This window comes from Chelonoidis abingdonii, chromosome 14 (genome assembly GCF_003597395.2).
Source record: "Chelonoidis abingdonii isolate Lonesome George chromosome 14, CheloAbing_2.0, whole genome shotgun sequence".
In the NCBI taxonomy this organism is placed as follows: domain Eukaryota; kingdom Metazoa; phylum Chordata; order Testudines; family Testudinidae; genus Chelonoidis; species Chelonoidis abingdonii.
The window spans coordinates 5,406,536-5,425,929 of NC_133782.1; the positions used below are offsets into that span (position 1 = coordinate 5,406,536).

The 19,394-nt window shown below is 43.5% G+C and overlaps 1 protein-coding gene across 1 annotated transcript; it reads right to left on the minus strand.

Annotated features, from left to right (window-relative positions):
- Positions 1 to 2,659: 2,659 nt before the first annotated feature.
- Positions 2,660 to 5,560, minus strand: NPBWR2 (neuropeptides B and W receptor 2). The gene is made up of 2 exons (XM_032766330.2): positions 5,438 to 5,560; positions 2,660 to 4,913 (listed from the first exon to the last, which is right to left on the minus strand). Exon 2 carries the CDS (start codon positions 4,231 to 4,233, stop codon positions 3,235 to 3,237), a length of 999 nt encoding a protein of 332 aa, XP_032622221.1. The 5' UTR covers positions 4,234 to 4,913; positions 5,438 to 5,560; the 3' UTR covers positions 2,660 to 3,234.
- Positions 5,561 to 19,394: the final 13,834 nt, after the last annotated feature.

A 19,394-nucleotide genomic window follows, 5' to 3' on the forward strand; every position in this document is an offset into this window, starting at 1 on the left:
AGGCCTGCTGGGTCACATTGGTCAAGTCACTTTCATTTCTCTCTGCCTCAGTTTCCTCATCTCTAAAATTAGAGATCATGATACTGACCTCGTTTTGTAAAATGCCATGAGATATACCGATGAAAAGTCCTAGGTAAGAGCTAGGAATTACTATTATTAATTTGCCCATATAGTCACCATGAACTTTTGCACAAATATGGGAACTGGGTATGAAAATGGATCTGATTACCCGTTTTTGTGCAATGTACCTGATTTGCATGTGCTATATTGGTACTTGGGTGGACAAATTAGTCACACGCAATTGCTTAGGTGCATTGAACTGGTATAAAAATACTCACTGGTTAGAGGAAAGAGAATTGTCCAGCAACTTATTTGAAGCCCAAGAAAGACCCTTTAACAGTGGAGTTATCATTCACTTTCTCTCTGGGTTGTAAATCTTCTTTGGAACTTTGCATTAAGGCTGGAATGATGGGGAGCAATAACGTTATCTGATCCAGGTGAGATTTTTCCAAAGACATGAAAGTCAATGGGACTTGTGCTCCTTATTCCAACCTGTCAGAAAAAGGGAGAGGACAGAGAGAAGAGGAGTTCAGTCCAAGGGATGTCTTCCCTTGTTACCACCAAGAGTTGTCCCCTGGGCATAGCCCAAAGCAACTGAAATTCAGAAAAGCATGCGAACTCTTGCCCCTAACTTGACCTCTGAATCTTTTGAGTTTCTCCAGAGCTAACAATAAAGCACTCCCTGCTGAATGTTTCAGAGGGGTAACCATGTTAGTCTGTATCAGCAAAAATAACAAGGAGTCCTTGTGGCACCTTAGAGACTAACAAATTTATTTGGGCATAAGCTTTTGTGGGCTAGAACCCACTCCATCAGATACATGAAGTGAAAAATACAGGAGTAGTTATAAATACGTGAAAGGATGAGGGTTGCTTTACCAAGTGTGAGGTCAATTTAATGAGATAAATCAATTAACAGCAGGATACCAAGGGAGGGAAAATAACTTCTGAAGTGGTAAGGGAGTGGCCCATTGCAGACAGTTGACAAGAAGGTGTGAGTAATAGGGCTGTGTTGGTCTCAGGACAGCTTGTCAGCACAATTACCCTTAGTTACTGTAGTTCTTCAACACAGCATGAGATTCCAGACCTTTTGAAAAAGAACAGGAGTACTTGTGGCGCCTTAGAGACTAACAAATTTATTTCAGCATGAGCTTTCGTGAGCTACAGCTCACTTCTTCAGAAGCACAGAATGGAGCACACAGACAGGAGATATTTATACATACAGAGAACATGAAAAGGTGGAAGTATGCATACCAACAGCAAGAGTCTAATCAATTGAGATGAGCGATCATCAGCAGGAGAAAAAAAACTTTTGAAGTGATAATTAAGATGACCCATAGAAGGTATGAGGAGAACTTAACATAGGGAAATAGATTCGATTAGTGTAATGACCCAGCCATCCAGTCTCTGTTAAGGCCTGAGTTAATTGTGTCTAATTTGCATATTAATTCGAGTTCAGCAGTCTCTCTTTGGAGTCTGTTTGGTGAATTTTTGTTGCAATTCTGCCGCCTTCAAGTCATTATTCTTTGCAAAGAGACTGTCCGGTTTGGCCAATGTACATGGCAGAGGGGCATTGCTGGCACATGATGGCATATAGGCTGTCTATAAGTCCTTGCTTACAGACAGCTCCCAACCTGAAACAAATACTCACCAGCGCCACACACCATACAACATAAACACTAACCCAGGAACCTATCCTTGCAACAAAGTCCGATGCCAACTCTGTCACATATCGATCAAGTGACACCATCATAGGACCTAATCACATCAGCCACGCCATCAGGGGTTCGTTCACCTGCACATCTACCAACGTGATATATGCATCATGTGCCAGCAATGCCCTCTCCATGTACTTGGCCAAACCAGACAGTCTCTTCACAAAAAGAATAAATGGACACAAATCTGACATCAGGAATCATAACATTCAAAAACCAGTGGGAGAACACTTCAACCTCTCTAACCACTCAGTGACAGACTTGAAGGTGGCAATTGAAGTTATAGATGTTTGGACTCAGGCTGGAGCCCAAGCTCTGGGACCCTCACCAGGTCCCATAGACACTGCAGTTTTATAGCCCCACAGCCAGAGCTCTGCAAGCCCAATCAGCTTACATGGGCCAGCTTAGGCATGTACTTCACGTGACCATCACCCATTAATAGGACTACTCACCAGTTTCAAGTTAAGCATTTGCTGGGCTGAATGAAGGTCTCTACGTGCCACCTTTTCTAGGGCTTTTCTTGTGGTTGGCAGCACATCTTTGCTATTATGATGCAGAGTTATAGATCAGGTGACATGAAATTTACAGGGCAGTGATATTGGGATGAGTAGGATAGCACAGAGTTTCTTATAAAATTTGTTTCTAGTAGAAAAGCCAGACACTTTTCAATGTGGATTTATTTCATCAAACACTTTAAAGTCTATGTCTTTTTAAACATTAGAAAATGAAAAGAAAAGTCTTGGCATTAATAATACACAAATTACTTTTTCTACAGTCACCATAATATTTGTATATTGTCTTGTTTGGATATGGGGGAAAACAGACTCCCCTCAGAAATCAAACTATAACCAAGACACATATGCACACAGACTGGGATGCAATTTTTTTCTCAAATGCACCATTTTATCTCATTATTAAAATCCATGTTTACAATGCACAACTGAATCTGGTAGCTCAACCTGCTCCATTATAACAATTCTGCACACAACATATAGATTAATAACGTAAAGTTAAATCCATCTTTAAAAGGCTGGTCTTTTCCAGTAGCATCATAGCTTCAACCCTTTAAGAGACCCAGTTCTGTAATTGTACAGCAGGTGGCAATGCAAGACCATGAGATGACAAGAATACACTTTATAAAAAGGTTGTAATTCTTTAACGTTTCAGGATTTTCCCCCTAAGTAAGACACTATCAAGCAAAAACAACAAACCAACCCCGCAACTTTAAGTGATTGTGAGATTTGTACAAGGAACATGAAAGATTTGTGATTAGAATTGTGAAAAATGCAAAAGAAACATACACATACATACATACATACATACATATAATTAACTAAACAAAAAGCCTAGTTAAATAGAAAGCATAAAGCTCATCTGTTCCTCAGTCATACACTGAAAAGTTTGTAAGATTGTCCCTGCAAAGCCATGAAAGGGAAGGGAACAGAGAGGTATGGTCCATCTTTTAAGCAGCTCTGCATTCCAACATCTTTCTGAAACTTTTCCGAAAACTGTCATCCAAGAAAGCATACAAAAAAGGATTTAGGCATGAATTGGCATAGCTCAAACTGGTGATGAAGTAGGAGATACCTATGACCACGGAGGTCTGCGCTAAGTCAGTGGTCAAAGCCACGATGGTGGCCAGGTGGAAGGGGGTCCAGCAGAAGAGGCACACAGTCAGAACGATGAAGACCATAATGGTGACCTTCTTCTTGGCTTTGTCCAGGGCTTTAGCATTTGAATTCAAGTGCATGTTCCTCAGTTTATACAGCATCATGGTATAGAGAATGCAGATGGTGGATACGGGAATGGCAAAGCCAAGGATTAGGGTATAGATCCTGCTGGCCTTGAACCAAAACCTCTCAGGTTTGGGGAAATTTAGACCACAGCTTTTGATCTCCAGGCCATCTACATAGACATTGGCAAAGATGGTGAAAGGGAGAACTATAATGGTGACCAGGGCCCAGATGCACAGACTGATGATTCTGGCTGCTCGGTAGGTACGATGGGGCATCCTTTTGGACCGGACAGTGGCCAGGACAACCAGGTACCTGTCTATGCTCATCACCGTGAGGAAATAGATGCTAGAGAAGATGTTGTAGTGGTCTATGGACAGGATGATCTTGCAGAGGATTTCTCCAAAGGGCCAGTAGTGCAAGAGATGCTCAGCAATGTTAATGGGCAGAACCAAAGTGAACAAGTCATCAGCTATAGCTAGGTTCAGGATGAACATGTTGGTCACTGTCTTCATCTTAGGAGCCTTGAGGATCACGTAGATGACGGCGGTATTGCCTGTAAGCCCCACTGCACAGATCACAGAGTAAATCACTGGGAGGACCACGTAGAAGTCAGGAGACTGTTCATGGAAGGTGAAGTTGGACCTTGTGCCATTGTCCAAGTACCTGCCATCGCTTGTATCATTGCAGGTGGTATTCAGATTGCTTACCCTGAAATTATTTTCCATGTCTGCTTTCAGGGATAACGAACTGTATTCAGATTTCACTGCAGATCTTCACAGCTTTACAGGGAGAGCACCACATCGATGGTGAAAAGAGGCTCACATTTCAGCTGGACACTGGTTATTTTCCGAAGCGAGGTGGGAAGCGTGGCGGGAATTGGATGTCTAGTTCCCTTGTAAAAGTTCAATTTTTTAACTCAGCAGTGGAAAAAAAAATGCCATTAAACCACCCAACTGCTGGTGAAACCTGGGGTTCCTCAAAGCAAACGAGAGAGGGAAATAAAACACACAAGAGCTCTTCAATCTTATGCACATCAGTCTGAGTGGGAGCTTTGCGGTGCTAGAAAAGTCAGGCAGCTCCAGATGAATTGGCTGAAGCAAAGATCCCTCTTAGGTTAGATGGAAGCAAAACGCTGCAGATGGGGCAAGCTTTGTGCCCAGCAAACTATTTACAACAGGCTGAGGATTCATGGGAAGTTCTGCTGTCTTTACTTACATAGGCAGCCGCTTACTTTTCCACACCAGAGAGCGGAGGCATTTTAGTTTTTAGTTAGTATGTTCTTCCAGGTCAGGGGGCTTCCAGAATCTTTTCACTCCCAGCAAATTCACTGATAATGAGTCTGCTTTCTAGCCCAGTCCAGCTGCAGTCTGGCCATCGCATGCATCCCCGTCACTTCATAAAGCCCCTGCAAAAAGGAAAAAAACCCCAAACAATGTGATTGAATGGGCATTTTTGAAAAGGAAAAGAACTCAAATGCAGCTAATTTTAGCCCTATAGTCATTTAGGACCTTATTCAATAGCAAGAACATCCCTATGAAAAATAGCAGTGTTACAATATGTGAGACTCAGCACACACAGAGCTGCATGAAACTTCTGATCCCAAAAGTTCAATATTTATACAAAAAAAAGAAAAAGAAGCACTTGCAACAAATGAACAGTTTATAGTCATAGCAGGAACAGTCCCTTCTATTTACATCTTTCTATCTGGTGCTTTCTCTGTTGCTATGATTTGTCCTATGCACTTTCAAAAATTCCTCTTCAGAGAACCAAATCCACTAAGAGCAAAGGTTCACCAACTAGTCTGCAGGCTTTGCACACAAAGAAAGTGTCAGACACCAGCTGTATTTTGCCAGTTCAGAAACATAATAAAAGGCACTGCCCGAGCTAGAATCTTTAACGTACAAAGCTAAAGCTGAATCTTCCTCTTACCTGCATAAGACAGGGGATTTTGCCGTTTTCTCCAGCACTTGCTGCCTTCCGCTGTTGAGTCCCTTCTCTCTTTAATCTGAGTTGGAGGAGGGTCTCTAAGCTATGCTGACGTTACCAGTCCTTGCAATCAGATCTATTTGGTGGTGGTGTTTGATCAATAAAATTTATCACATTGGGAAAAAATGGTTATATCCACACTGGGCTATTTAAATGACAAGCAACCTTGATGCTGCAAACAAACAAACAAAAAAACCCCAACAGACGATACAACAGGGCACTTCTTTTTAGGAATGAAGGGGATGTTGAAATGCACAAGCTGCACCAGAGCTGTCGGCTGCGACTGTTAGAATGTGGGAGATTTTAACTGTCTCACTCGAAAGCAGTCACTTGGTGGTTCTCACTGGTGTAAGGTGTCCAGATGTGAGGGCAATAGACACATTACAGATCTTTCAGTGAGATCCTCTGCCCGATGTTCAGCGGCTATAAATTAACTTCAGTGGATCTCAGCTGATTTGCACTACCTAGGGATCTGGCCCTGGCATGGCAATACAGCAAAAGCCTTCGTCAGAGAGAGATGCAAGCCAATGCAAAAGGAAGGAGGATCCCTTCTGAGGTGTAGAACACATCATAACTGCCCCTTAATGTAAAAATATTTGTTCCCTTTACTTGCACATGTCTGTGTAAAAGCAGTAACACATTCTTTTTCAATTGATTTTATTCTGGTGTAACACCATTGATGTGCATGGCATTGCCTCTGATTTACATCACTGTGAGGGAAAAAGGTCTCTAGTCTATTAAAAATGGACCAGCCAGACCCAAATTGCCTGCCCTTTTCTCTGATGCCAGTTCAAAAAGTATTTTAATCACCCATCAAAATATCATTTGATTCTCTAGGGCAAGGTGTCTGCTAACACCTGTGGGCAGTAGGATGATGCCACCACTTCTTGCAGACTTGGGCTCAGACCAATGTCTTGCATGTTTACATGAGCCAGGAATTGCCCCCGCATATCAGAGAGCAGGTTTAACCCTAGTAGGGCAGCTGTTTTTGTGCATGTTTCTTATATTTGTACTTTTCTGATGTGACAAAGTTCAAGTTCATTCCAGTAACTGAGCACGAATGGAGTCACGAATGTGCATTGCAATATTTGTTACATTGTAGACATGAAGGTAATGCCTTAAGGCCATCTGGGGTAATTGTCTTTGTATCTGATATTGAAGTTCCATGCACCATGTAGAAATGCTGAAGGTAACTTTTTATTTCTCTGCTGAACACAGAAGATCAAGGTCATGAAGAAACAAATAAAGAGCACACGGGGGGAAAAGAAGATTCATTCCTGGCAGCAATCTAGGCAGCCATTGAGACTGAACTAAATTGAACTTAAATTGGAGAGGGTTCAGAGAAGAGTTGCAAGAATGATTAACAGACTGGAAAACATGCCTGCTAGGAAAAGACTCAAGGAAGTCAATCTATTTAGCTTGTCGAAGAGAAGGCTAAGGGATGCCTGGATCACAGTCTATAAGAGCCTACGTGGGGAACAGAAATTTGATAACAGAGAGCTCTTCAGTCTAGGAAACAAAAGTGTAAAAAGATCCAGTGGCTGGAAGTTGAAGCTAGATAACTTTAGACTAGAAAAAAAAAGCACAAATTTTTAATAGTGAGTGTAATTAACCATTGGAACAATTCATCAAGAGCTATAATAGATTCTCCGTTACTCACAATTTTTGAATGTCAGTTGAATTTTTTTTTCCTAAAAGGTGTGCTCTGGTTCAACAGGAATTAATTTGGGGAAGGCTTTTGGCCTTTGTTATGCAGAAGCTCAGACTAGAGGCTCACAATACTTGCTTCTGGCTTTATGAACCACATCATCTATGAAAATTAAAATGAACAAGGACTTTGCCTACGTTAAAAAATACACTCTGGTGTAACTATTGCTTGCTGTACTTCCACCTCTCCCTCCCCCTAATATAGATGCTCTAGCCTGATACAAAGATTTACAATGTTACTTTAATTTGGAAATTTGGGGCTTATGCCAATGGGGCTAAACTGATTTATTTACAGTGGTGCAAAATTGCATCGCATAGACAAGCATGGAGGTGCCACATAAAATGTTTACATGCAAATGAGTGCCCTGTATAAGTCACAAGGTTGAGTATTCAGTGGGCAGTTAAACTTCCTAGAAAATAATTTCCTGGGGTTAGGAGGATCATCAGAATTCGCTGGAAAAACTTCATAATAAGAAATTGACCGTCCCAGCCCTGAGGAAGAGGAGAAGAGCTGAGAAGTGGGCAAGAAGAAGATGATTATTTATTTTTTATGATAGCACATCTAGGACCCCATTGTGCTAGGCATGGTAAAAACATAGACTACAATATTGATCCTTGCCCCAAGGAACAAGGGTTGCCAATTTTGGTTGGCTGTATTGCTGGAGATTTCATGACATGACATAATCTTTAATTAAAGATTAATCTTTAATTCCTGGAGACTCCAGGCCTATCCTGGAGGGCTGGCAATCCTACAACGAATTGAACCTTCTTGAGGTTTTCAAGTGGTAGAAAAAGGAAAAGAAAGGGAGCCTTGAGGCCCGATTCTCCTTTCAGGGCTTGTCTACATAGAGATATCCAGGAAAGATCATATGAATTAACCAAAGGTGTGTATTTGAAGTGTATTAGTCAGATCACATTAAATCCCTCTGTGGACGTTGTTATTCAGAAATAAAGCTGCCTTAATTAGGTTTACTTTAATTCACTTTGGAAGTGTATTAAAGTGAAGTGAATTAATGTCACTTTAATTCTGAGTGAGAGTGTTCACTCACGGATTTAATGCAGTTTTACTGATCCACTTCAAATTTCCACTTTTGGTTCATTCCAATTAACTTTCCTGGATGTTCCTGTGTAGACAAGACCTTACTCACACTCTTTTCACACTAGTATGATTCCATTCACCTCATCAGTGTTCCTCCTCTTCTGTCTTCTCTTCTTCCATTTATATGATGTCCCCTTACTTACCCCCTCCCCCAGTTAAAGTACAGACAAAAATGTATACCAGTTACTTGCTAAACAATTATAATGATTTCTATTAGCTATAGCATTCACTACCTGCAATAGAGTTCATTTTAGGCAACAGAGCTTGCACCCAAGATCCAGTTAGAGGCGGGGGCCTGGATTCAAACAATGTATTATGTGATTTACACTGCTTCATGAAAATGCAGTGTTTGGAAACTACTTTCTAGATCTGATGCAAAGAAACAGATGTAGAGTATAAGGCACATTTCAGAGATACATACTACTGAATTTATAGATTCATAGTTTCATAGACTCTAGGACTGGAAGGGACCTCGAGAGGTCATCGAGTCCAGTCCCCTGCCCTCATGGCAGGACCAAATACTATCTAGACCATCCCTAATAGACATTTATCTAACCTACTCTTAAATATCTCCAGAGATGGAGATTCCACAACCTCCCTAGGCAATTTATTCCAGTGTTTAACTACCCTAACAGTTAGGAACTTTTCCTAATGTCCAACCTAAATCTCCCTTGCTGCAGTTTAAGCCCATTGCTTCTTGTTTCTCCCTCCTCCTGATGACAACCTTTTAGATACCTGAAAACTGCTATCATGTCCCCTCTCAGTCTTCTCTTTTCCAAACTAAATAAACCCAATTCTTTCAGCCTTCCTTCATAGGTCATGTTCTCAAGACCTTTAATCATTCTTATTGCTCTTCTCTGGACCCTCTCCAATTTCTCCACATCTTTCTTGAAATGCGGTGCCCAGAACTGGACACAATGCTCCAGCTGAGGCCTAACCAGCGCAGAGTAGAGCGGAAGAATGGCTTCTTATGTCTTGTTTACAACACACCTGTTAATTTACTGTTCAAAGGATCAATCTCATATGGAAAACATATCTAAGGAGTGACGAAATGTGACTAGCCAAGATAAACCTCCAAATCCCAATTTTGCACATGCAGATGGACAGCTGTTAATGCAAATGGACAACAGTAATGCATATCAGTACTTGTGCATGCAGCTTCCTGATTGTAGGTGCAACAGATTTGCACACAGACTTGTCAGCAGCAATTTAGACTCACACACTTAGAAAATTAATCCATTTGACTATATTTATCCTTCATCCTCAGGAATGGAAATACACCAAGGATGAATTTGCATCCATGTCCATAGAAATTACATAACTCTCTATCTCATCATAAGTTTACTTCATGCCCTTGCAATTAGTCCTCTGACCTGGTTCGTACAAAGGGGATATTTTATTTTCTGTGTGCCATGCACAAAGTGAAAGTCTGAAAATAACTCAAGCGTCTCCAGCCTGGCTTTTGCTCACATCACTGTCTGCTCTCCAAGCACATTTGCCCTGTCAGTGAAGGCAGAAGAGATCCCAATTAGCTGTTTCTGAAAGTTAGAGGAGAGTTTAGAGGCTGACAGGTAGCCAGTTCACTGGGTCCTGGCAATGTGTACGTGTGAGCTGTCCATGGCCATTTTGAATTGGTGTCCTGTGGTGTTGGTGTGTTCATCCTAGAGGAAAAGAGCCTCCCTAAGAGGCACCTGAAATGTAGTAAGCCCTGCTGTTTTATCAAATAAGGACTGTCTAAATCTTCCTGTGTGAGCTGGTTACTTGTTCTTTCTCACTGCATTTCTGTAAAGACAGGCAGGCAGTGTGGAGAAGAACTTTAGAAGCAGATGCTTTTACTGTTTACCTTCCGCATTTCTCTGCCCCGATCACTGAAGACTTCTGCATTAAAACAAGATCTCTCTTTCCTAACGAGTCATTTGCTGTATAGTGTCATGGAGAGGTATAGAGACAATAGATGTTGTTCATTGCCCCTGAAGTTCTGACACAGCATTGTCAAGAGTGGCACTTCTCTAGAGGCAAAATGGTCTCTACAGGTGTGCAAACCCTCCAGCCTATCCTGTATGCATGGCCAAGCTGATAACAGGTATATAAATTAAATGCACCCGTTTTCCATTGCCCTCTATCTACCCTTCTACTGAGACTGACATACAGACAGATTGGATGTTGCTGAAATTGAATGTCTAAATCTAGACTAAATCCTGTGCAACTTTAATTTGGCCCGCTTGTGTGTATGCATTATGACACTGATTACATGACTACGGATTATTTTTTCCCACAGAGCACAGACCTCATTCAGTGTAGAGGGTGGACCTCCTCCGGGAATGAATCGGGGGGGTCTTGTGAAGGAGACTTTGTCTGTAAGACCCTGGCCTCGTTTGCAGAAGCTGGAAGGTGTGTAGTGAGTGAGGGAAGAGAGTGAAGGAGGAGAATGGATGCAAGTGCAACAAAACATACAGGCTGTTTTTGATTTTAAGCTATTTAAAACTGTTCTGACCCATTCTTTTGAATACCCTATGTTATTACTGTGATACAAGTTAAAATAAAGGTTTGAAACACGTTTTATCCATGGAAAATCCTTTGTCAGAGCCAGGTTTTATGTCCTGCAACCCACACTAGTACAGCTTAGCTTTATTCAGGTTAAGAAACAAAATGCATTTGTTTAAGGAAGGGGAAAGCTGTTGTGATGCCAAAATCAATTGTATTTTATCACCTCCATAAGCCTGGCGTCTGCTATCAACTCCCATCTAGCACTGTGGTCCAGACAGACAGACACAAAATGTTCCGCTTGCAGTGCTGGCTTGTTGGGAGACAGTCTGAATCCGAGACAGTCTGAATCCGAGACAGATGGCCAGATTCGAGTTCCATGGCAGTAACACAGACATCGTTAGAGCAGAGACAAGGGTTAAGATGGTGGTGACAGCAGCTGCCTTGGGACAGCTTGGATTTGGAGAGCATTGTGAAATGTGCCCAGGGAGGGTTAGGGTTCCATTACAAATGTAAACCATAGTGCAGCATCATTGAAAGATCAGCTGAGGTTTGCAAACTTTCCTAGGGGACTTCGGCCCAGCTTTGAGGGAAGCGATTAACTGATTTCTCCTTCCCACGGAAGGGGTGAAAAATGAATTAGTTCTGATGGTGGTGTGCTGTAAATTTCAGATTCTTTCAAGGCCAAAACTCAATGCCAAACTTAGGAGGTACAAATCCCACACAGGTCAAAAACAAAGAAAATGTTTGCAAGCCCCCCTGTGAACTGAAACCACAAGTGTCTGCACAGCTTCCCCTCTAGCTCTTCAGCCAACAGCTCACGAAAGAATGGAGTTTTCAAGGGCTACAGTTTCCAAAGACTCCTGCTGGGAACAATCTGCAAAATGACGAAGGGTTTTATTCTAGCAAAATTGATTGTGAACAAAAATAACCGTCTGACTTGTGCTTGCAGTTAAGTTGGCAGAGGCATCATTCATCTGATTGGTACCTGCATTTAAGCTGTGTGTGAAAATTGCATTCAAAACAGGCAGAATGTGCCAACAGAAAATTGCAACTCAATTCACTTCTCCTTTTTTACTCTCGTTTACTCTCGCTCCCGCTCTCCATTTTCCTTTCCTTTTGATCTTTGTTTTTTTTTTCCTCTCTTTCTTTCAATGAATGGGTTCTCTGTCAATGGAGCATGCAGATGCATAAAATGGGTGCACACAACTGTGCATGCAAAAGTAAAGTTCAGTTTCTGAAAATTAGGCTACTAAATGGAAGGCGGAAAGTGCGACTTCTGCTCAGCCCCCTGTGACTGTGTATAACCACATGTCGGGTAAACGGTGTGGTATCAGCCATGTTCTGAGAGCCTTGCAATACCTTGACACAATGGGGGGTGGGCCTATTCAGAGAAAGAAGGCGGGAAACTGGCATTTTGTTGCTTTTAGTTAAACATTCAAAGCCAAATTTTCAAAGAAAGACACAACACGACAGGCAGCTTTAAATTCCAACGCTGGCTTCGCGTCTTTAATGGGCCTATGACATTGGAGGAAGGGTATAGCTGAGCAGACCCTCAGTGTGCCAGCTCCTTGCTCTCTGTCTGCCCTGGCACTCGGCCTGCATGCTAAGAGAGCACACAAACAGCACATCTGCACCAGCATGTTCTCTTGGGCCAGTGATGGTGTTCCGTTTCGTCACCCTTTTTGCATCTTGTGCCTGGTGAAAAGAGAATCCGGACCATAAAGTGCCATAGTGTTAGCTGAGGGGCTGTCTCTTGAAGGAACTTTCAATCATCTTAATGAGATTTTGAAAGAATCATTGTGTTACGCGTCCAGATTACCCAATTTATTCCAAGCCTCTTGGAAGTTCACTGGAGGCAGGAATAAGCAGATTGATGGATCCTATTCATTTCTGTAGCTTCACTGCTGGTGAGCCAGAGAAAAACCAACATCTATTTCAGAAATTTGACCTTTGGGCCAGAGGGTCATCTTGCAATCTGCTTCCTCAATTGATACCTCATTAAATCACCCATTGAACTCTGTATTCATGCCTTTTTCATTCCTGGTTTTCTCTCTTCATCTCCACCATCTTCAATCTAAGAAACTGATTTTTCCTTTCATATCTATTTTCACTCCCTTTTCTCTCTAAAGTTGTGAAGGGGGATGTAATGCACTGAGTGGTATCAAAGGGTTTAAGACAGCTTGAGTGAAGTTCCAGGTGTGTGGCTTTTTTAAGTCTGTGAGATGATTGGCTTCATTCCATGAAACTATCTTCTGTGATGAGACATCAATTGTTCAGTTGTTAGCAAAGGAACCAAAGTCTTCCCTGATAGAAATACACTTGGATGACAGCTCACAGAACCATCATGATAACTGGCACTAATCTGCACCCTTATTGGAAGGCTCAGAAGAGAGGCCAAGAATTGAATGGGACATGGAGACCAAACTGTAGTGGTTCTGCCAAATCAAGGGTCTAGGGACCATTGACCAGGTGGGTTGGGGAAGCTTGCATGAGTGCTGCTGATTGCTCTGTACCTGTCCTGTGATTGGCAAGAAGTATCAGTTTCACACTGTTCATCAGGACATAAAGGCAAACAAACCTACATCTGTGGCAATGCCTGGTGTGATTTTGGGGTTGGCATGATGTGAATGATGTATCCCAGGGCTTATCATCTATTGCCATTACTTGTCACTTTCCCCTGGAGAGGCCATGCACAGTGATGCAGGATAGTAAATTGTTGCTGTCATCATTACCTGGCATGAGGTGTGTGGCACCTTTCTCTAATGCAGAGTATCTATAGACAATAGAATGGCTCACAGCACATAGATCCTACCCCACTGCACATTTACCAGGTGTCCCCATAGGCACCGACTTCTAACGGCACCGGTGGGTGCTTGACCCCCTCTGCCCCTGGCCCCAACCTGATTCCACCCCTACCCTGCCCCCTCCCGCCCCCATTCCAACCCTTTCCTCAAAGTCCCCACCCCAACTCCGCCCCCTCCCTGCCCCTATTTGACTCCTTCCCCAAATCCCAGCCACAGCCCTGCCTCTTCCTCGCCTCTTCCCCTGAGTGCACTATGTTCCCGCTCCTCCCCTCTCCCTCCCGGATCTTGCTACAGCTGTTTGGAGATGGCAAGCGCTGGGAGGGAGGGGGGAGAAGCAGGGACCTGGTGCACTCAGGGAAGGGGGTGGAGGAGGAGGTGAGGTGAGGTGGGGTGGGACGGGGACCTTGGCTGCCTGTGGGTGCAGAGTCAGCGCCTATGGATGTCCCCTCATTTTATCACAAGAGGGGGCACTTTACTTTGACGAAGCAGCTAGTAAGCAAAAGCCACCAGAGGCTGAGAGAAGTTCACCAATTACAATCAATCAGATTGTTAAAGGAAAATAGAAAAATAAATGAATAAGTAATAATGTAGCTCCACTTTACTCGGCAATGTGCAAGGGCAGTGCCAGCACTGAGCTCCAGGGGGCGAGTGGGGAATTTATGGCTCCCCCCATAATCTCCCTTTCAAGTAGTAACAAGCTGTCCTCTGGCTTCCCGAGTGGCTCATCATCACAGAGGTCATTACAGTTTTCTATATCAATGAAATAATTTAGCATTTGAAGGACATTCTCTGACAGGAAAGAAATGACATGCAGGCCAGACAGTGCCGCCAGACTCTGCTTGTCAGGGAGTTTCTCCCCATTTGAGAGCAATGACTGTCTTTTTGCCTTCCTCCAGGGACTAATGAGATACCAAGAAGAGCATCAAATAAAGCAAAATGGATGTTGCTCTCTGTTTAAGGAGTTGGTGCCAGAGAGCCTGTCTCACTTTGGTTCTGGCTATGGAGGGATGAGCAGACTGACTTTCAGCCAAAGGATTCATCAGTCATAATTTGTCTGTCCCCCACACCCTCCCCTGCACTTTTCCACATTGGGTTTTGCTCCTCGGTGCAGGTGTGTTAGGACTGCTCAATCCTTCATCAGAGCAGTGCTTCTGATTTAGGAGAAGATCTGAAAAAAAACAACCTAGTGGGAGGGCCAGCTTGACAGGAAAGCAGCCACTAATCAGGTATGCATGACAGTAAGGCATGGCCTGTGGTACCGTCCTGTGCAACCGCACACACTCCAAACGTCAGAGACCTTCCTATGCCCTTCATTCTACGACTGTTTCCTTCTTTCCTGGGTTATGCTCCGAGACTCTCTCCTTGTCCACCTGATTCTTTATGGGACTTCCCCCCTGCTGCTGGTCCCCACTGCTTCGTTTCCCCAGTCTTGGAGGAAGGTATATGCAGCTTCCCTAGACAAGGGAGTCAACATCACTCTATCAGCCCATCTAAGCAGCACCAGCCCAGAATAAGTCTATGTCACTGATGCAATCCACAGTTTGGAAGTCCAAGTGATAGTCAGAAAGGGAGATTTGCAACTGGCTGCTCTTTGATGAGTCCTGTGTAGATACAAACATCCTGCAGGTAATGAACTAGATGGGAGAATCCTAGTTTATTTGGCTGTTATTGACGTCAAAGAGCCAAGCTCATTTCAAGACATGCAATCAATACACTCTTCTCACTGAACATAATGTACCCCAAGGGCTACTTTCCAATTACAAACAATCAGGGTAATTTATTTCTAGGAGATGTCCAGGCGTGTCAATAGCCATCTTTACACGCAGTGCTTAGTATCCTGAGCCGATCTAGCAAACTGTGAAATGTTACATCCTGAAAAACAGAATAAAAGGACCCAGTGTGGCTGGTCAAGCCATTAGAAATGTAGCCCCTGCCTTAGTGAGGGGTTTACTCCTACACCAGCACTGATTCCTGCCAATGTATTTATAAACATTTGCCAAATGCTTCACCCAAACATTATCAACCTGTTGGTTTGTTTTGTAATTGGAATATTTGGTAGTCAGACTTTAGGTTGTGCAGTGAGTCACCTGGGCAGGTCAGGCTGGGATTCGGTGCCCACAATTCACGAGGGTCTGGGAGAACTCTGCCTTACCTGCAGTGCTGGATGCAGATGACAAAGATGATCCAGTGGGATTTGGGACGGTGGGGCTTCCCTGCTCTGGCAAAGCCTTCTTGTGTGAACGTACACAAGTTACTTAGTCTTGCTGGGCCCCAATTCCTCATCTGTATAATGAGGATAATAGCAATTCCTTGCCTTTAGCAGGATAAATCCATTAAAAGTTTGAGAGATGCTCAGATACTATAGTCACAGGGCCCATATAAATACTGAAGGATATGTCTACACTGCAAACTAAGCCCGGGCTCTGATTCTGGTTTGATCCCAATCCCCCTTTTGTCCACACACATAGCAATCTGACTTGGGTCAGCAAGCACTCAGGACCTGGTGCTAGGACCCTGTCAAGGGATGAGTCAGGCCCAAGTCCCACTGTCCAAGCAGTGTGGACACCGCTTCACATTCTGCAGTTTGGACACCCGCAAGCTGCAGACCTGAGTCAGCATGTTGGAGCAGTGAACTTGTGGACATGTTAGAAGAACTGTGAGACCTGGGTCCAGCAACTGTAAGGTCAGGTTTACAATGCAATGTGGACGTTCCGGCATGGGCTTGGAAACATCCAATTCTGCAAACCTGGTTCTCACAGAATAGTGTAGACATATCCGAAAATGCATAGGGATTAGCTGTTCAGATTTAGCCCCAGATCTGCCCTCTAGAATTAACACCCAGTGAGATGAATAGAGATGAGATGGAGGGTGAGAGGGGGCTTGTCATACATGGGTTTGATGGAAACAGGTTTTGTACCACCCTCTGCAGACCCTCACCTTCTTTGGGACCAATTTGTTCCCTAGGTGGGCCCGTATTCTCCCTGTTTTGCTCCCATGCAGGGGAATGCACAAGGGGGAGCAAGCAGGGGCATCTCCCCCCAAGCAGTGGGGGCAGAGAACTCTGAGTCTGGGGTGGAAGAGTGAGCTCTACTGGCCCCTGGTCCGCAGTCGGAAGAGCCCACTCCTCTGGCCATTGGAGGGGGGTGGGGTAGGGGACAGCCAGCTCCTCCAGCCATGGAGGTGTGGGGGGGGCAGGGGAGAGCCAGCTCTTTCAACCACAGAGGACATAGAAAATTCCCAAAACAACCAAATTTTTATTCCTGTGCATGCCCCCACCCCCATGCATTGCCTGGTCACACATTGCACAGCTTGTGGTTTTAGAGTCAATGCCCAGCTCCATGCTGCTGCTGTTACCCAAAGGAGGTGGGGCCATGAACCCACCCATCGTTACCGACCAGAGAAGAAGGCTGGGTGCAACGGGAGGTGTGCTACTCTTCATTAAGGCTCTTGCTTTTCCTAGCGGCTCTTGGAAGTCATAGGTTTTCCTGAGGCATGGTGCCTCCCAGAGCTTCCCGTGGGGCTGTTTGTTTCCACACCACCCTAACAGGGTGATGGCTATAAAATACCATACTGTAGCTCATTTGGAATGAAGCACAAGGAAGGACGAAACTCCATTAGATCACACCTTGCTTCGATAGAGGATTTTGGCTTCAAGTTTAATTCAGAAATTAATGAACAATCCCCTGTGGGTGAAATAATGCTTCCAGGTATTTTGTAATAGACCCAGCCGCATGGAGCACAATCAATCATCCTATGTTGAAATCACCAGCCGAAGTGGACAAGGCCTGGGTTTGAAGGCACTTTAAAGAACAGTAGAGTCATGGAGCATACCCATTTGTTCATGGCTACAGCTGGGGGAAAGTTTTCGGACAACACTTCTTTTTTTTCCCAAAAAATGCAGATTTGGGTAGACTGAAACTTTTCATTGTCAAATTCGCAGAATTGTTTTGGTTAAAAATAAAATCAGAAGAAGTGGAAAGTTTTCATTTTCGAAACAAAATGAATTGACTTTTCAATTTAAAATAACTTTGCATTTTGAACTTTGTTTTGGTTGCATTTAATATGATTTAAAAGGTAAAAAGACCACAAAAATTAAATGCAACCTGTCATTTCGGGTCAAACAAAATATTTTGTTTGCCCAAAACTATTGTTTTAAACTTGTTTGGTTTGCCAAAATATTTAAAACTATTTTCTTTCAGGCTGACTCAAGGGAGTTGGACTAAGTGACCTCCTGAGGTCCCTTCTAACCCTGATATTCTATGATTTGATCTTACACTTCAGGCACTGAATCAAAAAACCTGTTAGTCACACAGCTCGATTCATGGCCTTGCATGTGTCAGGCAATGGATTCTGCCAGAGCTGACCCCATCTTTCCTGCTGCAAACAATTAAAAGACTGAGGGAACTGGAATTATTTAGTCTGCAGAAGAGAAGAATGAGTGGGGATTTGATAGCTGACTTCAACTCACTGAAAGGGGGTTCCAAAGAGGATGAATCTAGACCGTTCTCAGTGGTACCAGATGATAGAACAAGGATTAATGGTCTTAAGTTGCAGTGGGGGAGGTTTAGGTTGGATATTAGGAAAAACTTTTCCACGAGGAGGGTGGTGAAGCACTGGAATGGGTTACCTAGGGAGGTGATGGAATCTCCTTCCTTAGAGGTTTTTAAGGTCAGGCTTGACAAAGCCCTGGCTGGGATGATGTAGTTGGGCTTGGTCCTGCTTTGAGCAGGGGTTGGACTAGATGACCTCCTGGGGTCCCTTCCAACCCTGATATTCTATGAGTCTATGAAAAGAAATTCTGTATTTCTTCCTGGTCTGTATTTCAGACCAGCAGTGCTTGAAAATAAATGATATATACAAGTATGGATAGGTGGCTGGCTAGCTTTGTTTATTCTTTTTATACAAATAAGGTATGAGAATGTCTGCATCCAATATTATGACCTGTATGAGTCTGAACAGACTCCTATCCATTTGCAGTCTACAGAGCAGTATCCTCCATGTAACTCTTGTGAGAAGGCTGTGTTTATTAATATCATCAGAAAGTGATTCTTTTACTCATTCTATTTCGCTTAGCTGATCAATCCAAGACCTGGAATGGGCTGCTAACAACATGTGCAGCAAAGACAGACCTTCATAAATAGAAATGGACCAGGAAGAAGGCAGTGTAGTCTAATGGATAAAGCACTGGGCTGGACATCTGGAGATCTGGTTTCCGTTTCTGGCACTGACATGGTGCTTGACCTTAAGCAAGTCACTTCACAATCCTGTGCCTCTGTTTGCCTTCTCACCTTAGTCTGTCAGGGCTGTTTAGATTGCAGGAACTGTCTCTCACTGTTAGTTCAGCATGTAGCACAATGGGGGCCTAATCAGTGAGAGACAGTCTCTCTCTAGGTGATACCACGAAGCCATTCTCAAATTGTGTTTCTAGCACTTATGGTTTTGAAATGAATCGTCCACATGATCGTGCCCCTTGTGACAGACAAGAGGCAGGACTCAGGCACAGTGAACCCAATCGGGGTATTTTACTTAGCATGCTGGGCACACACACACACCAGCCCCTCAGCTACCCAGGTTCTGTAGCTCCCAGATGGTGGAACATAGTGTGTGCTGCAGTGTGGCCACACAGAGTCTGCTTAAGTCTTGGCCTGGATTACTCACCTGTGGAATGGATTGATGTCCCCACAACATGAATGTGACATGAATAACCATATTACCAGTCCCAAGCATTCAAAAATCATGTGTCAGGCTCCCAAATATCCTGAGATTGGCTTCAAAATCTTGAGATTTTTATCAATGAATGTCT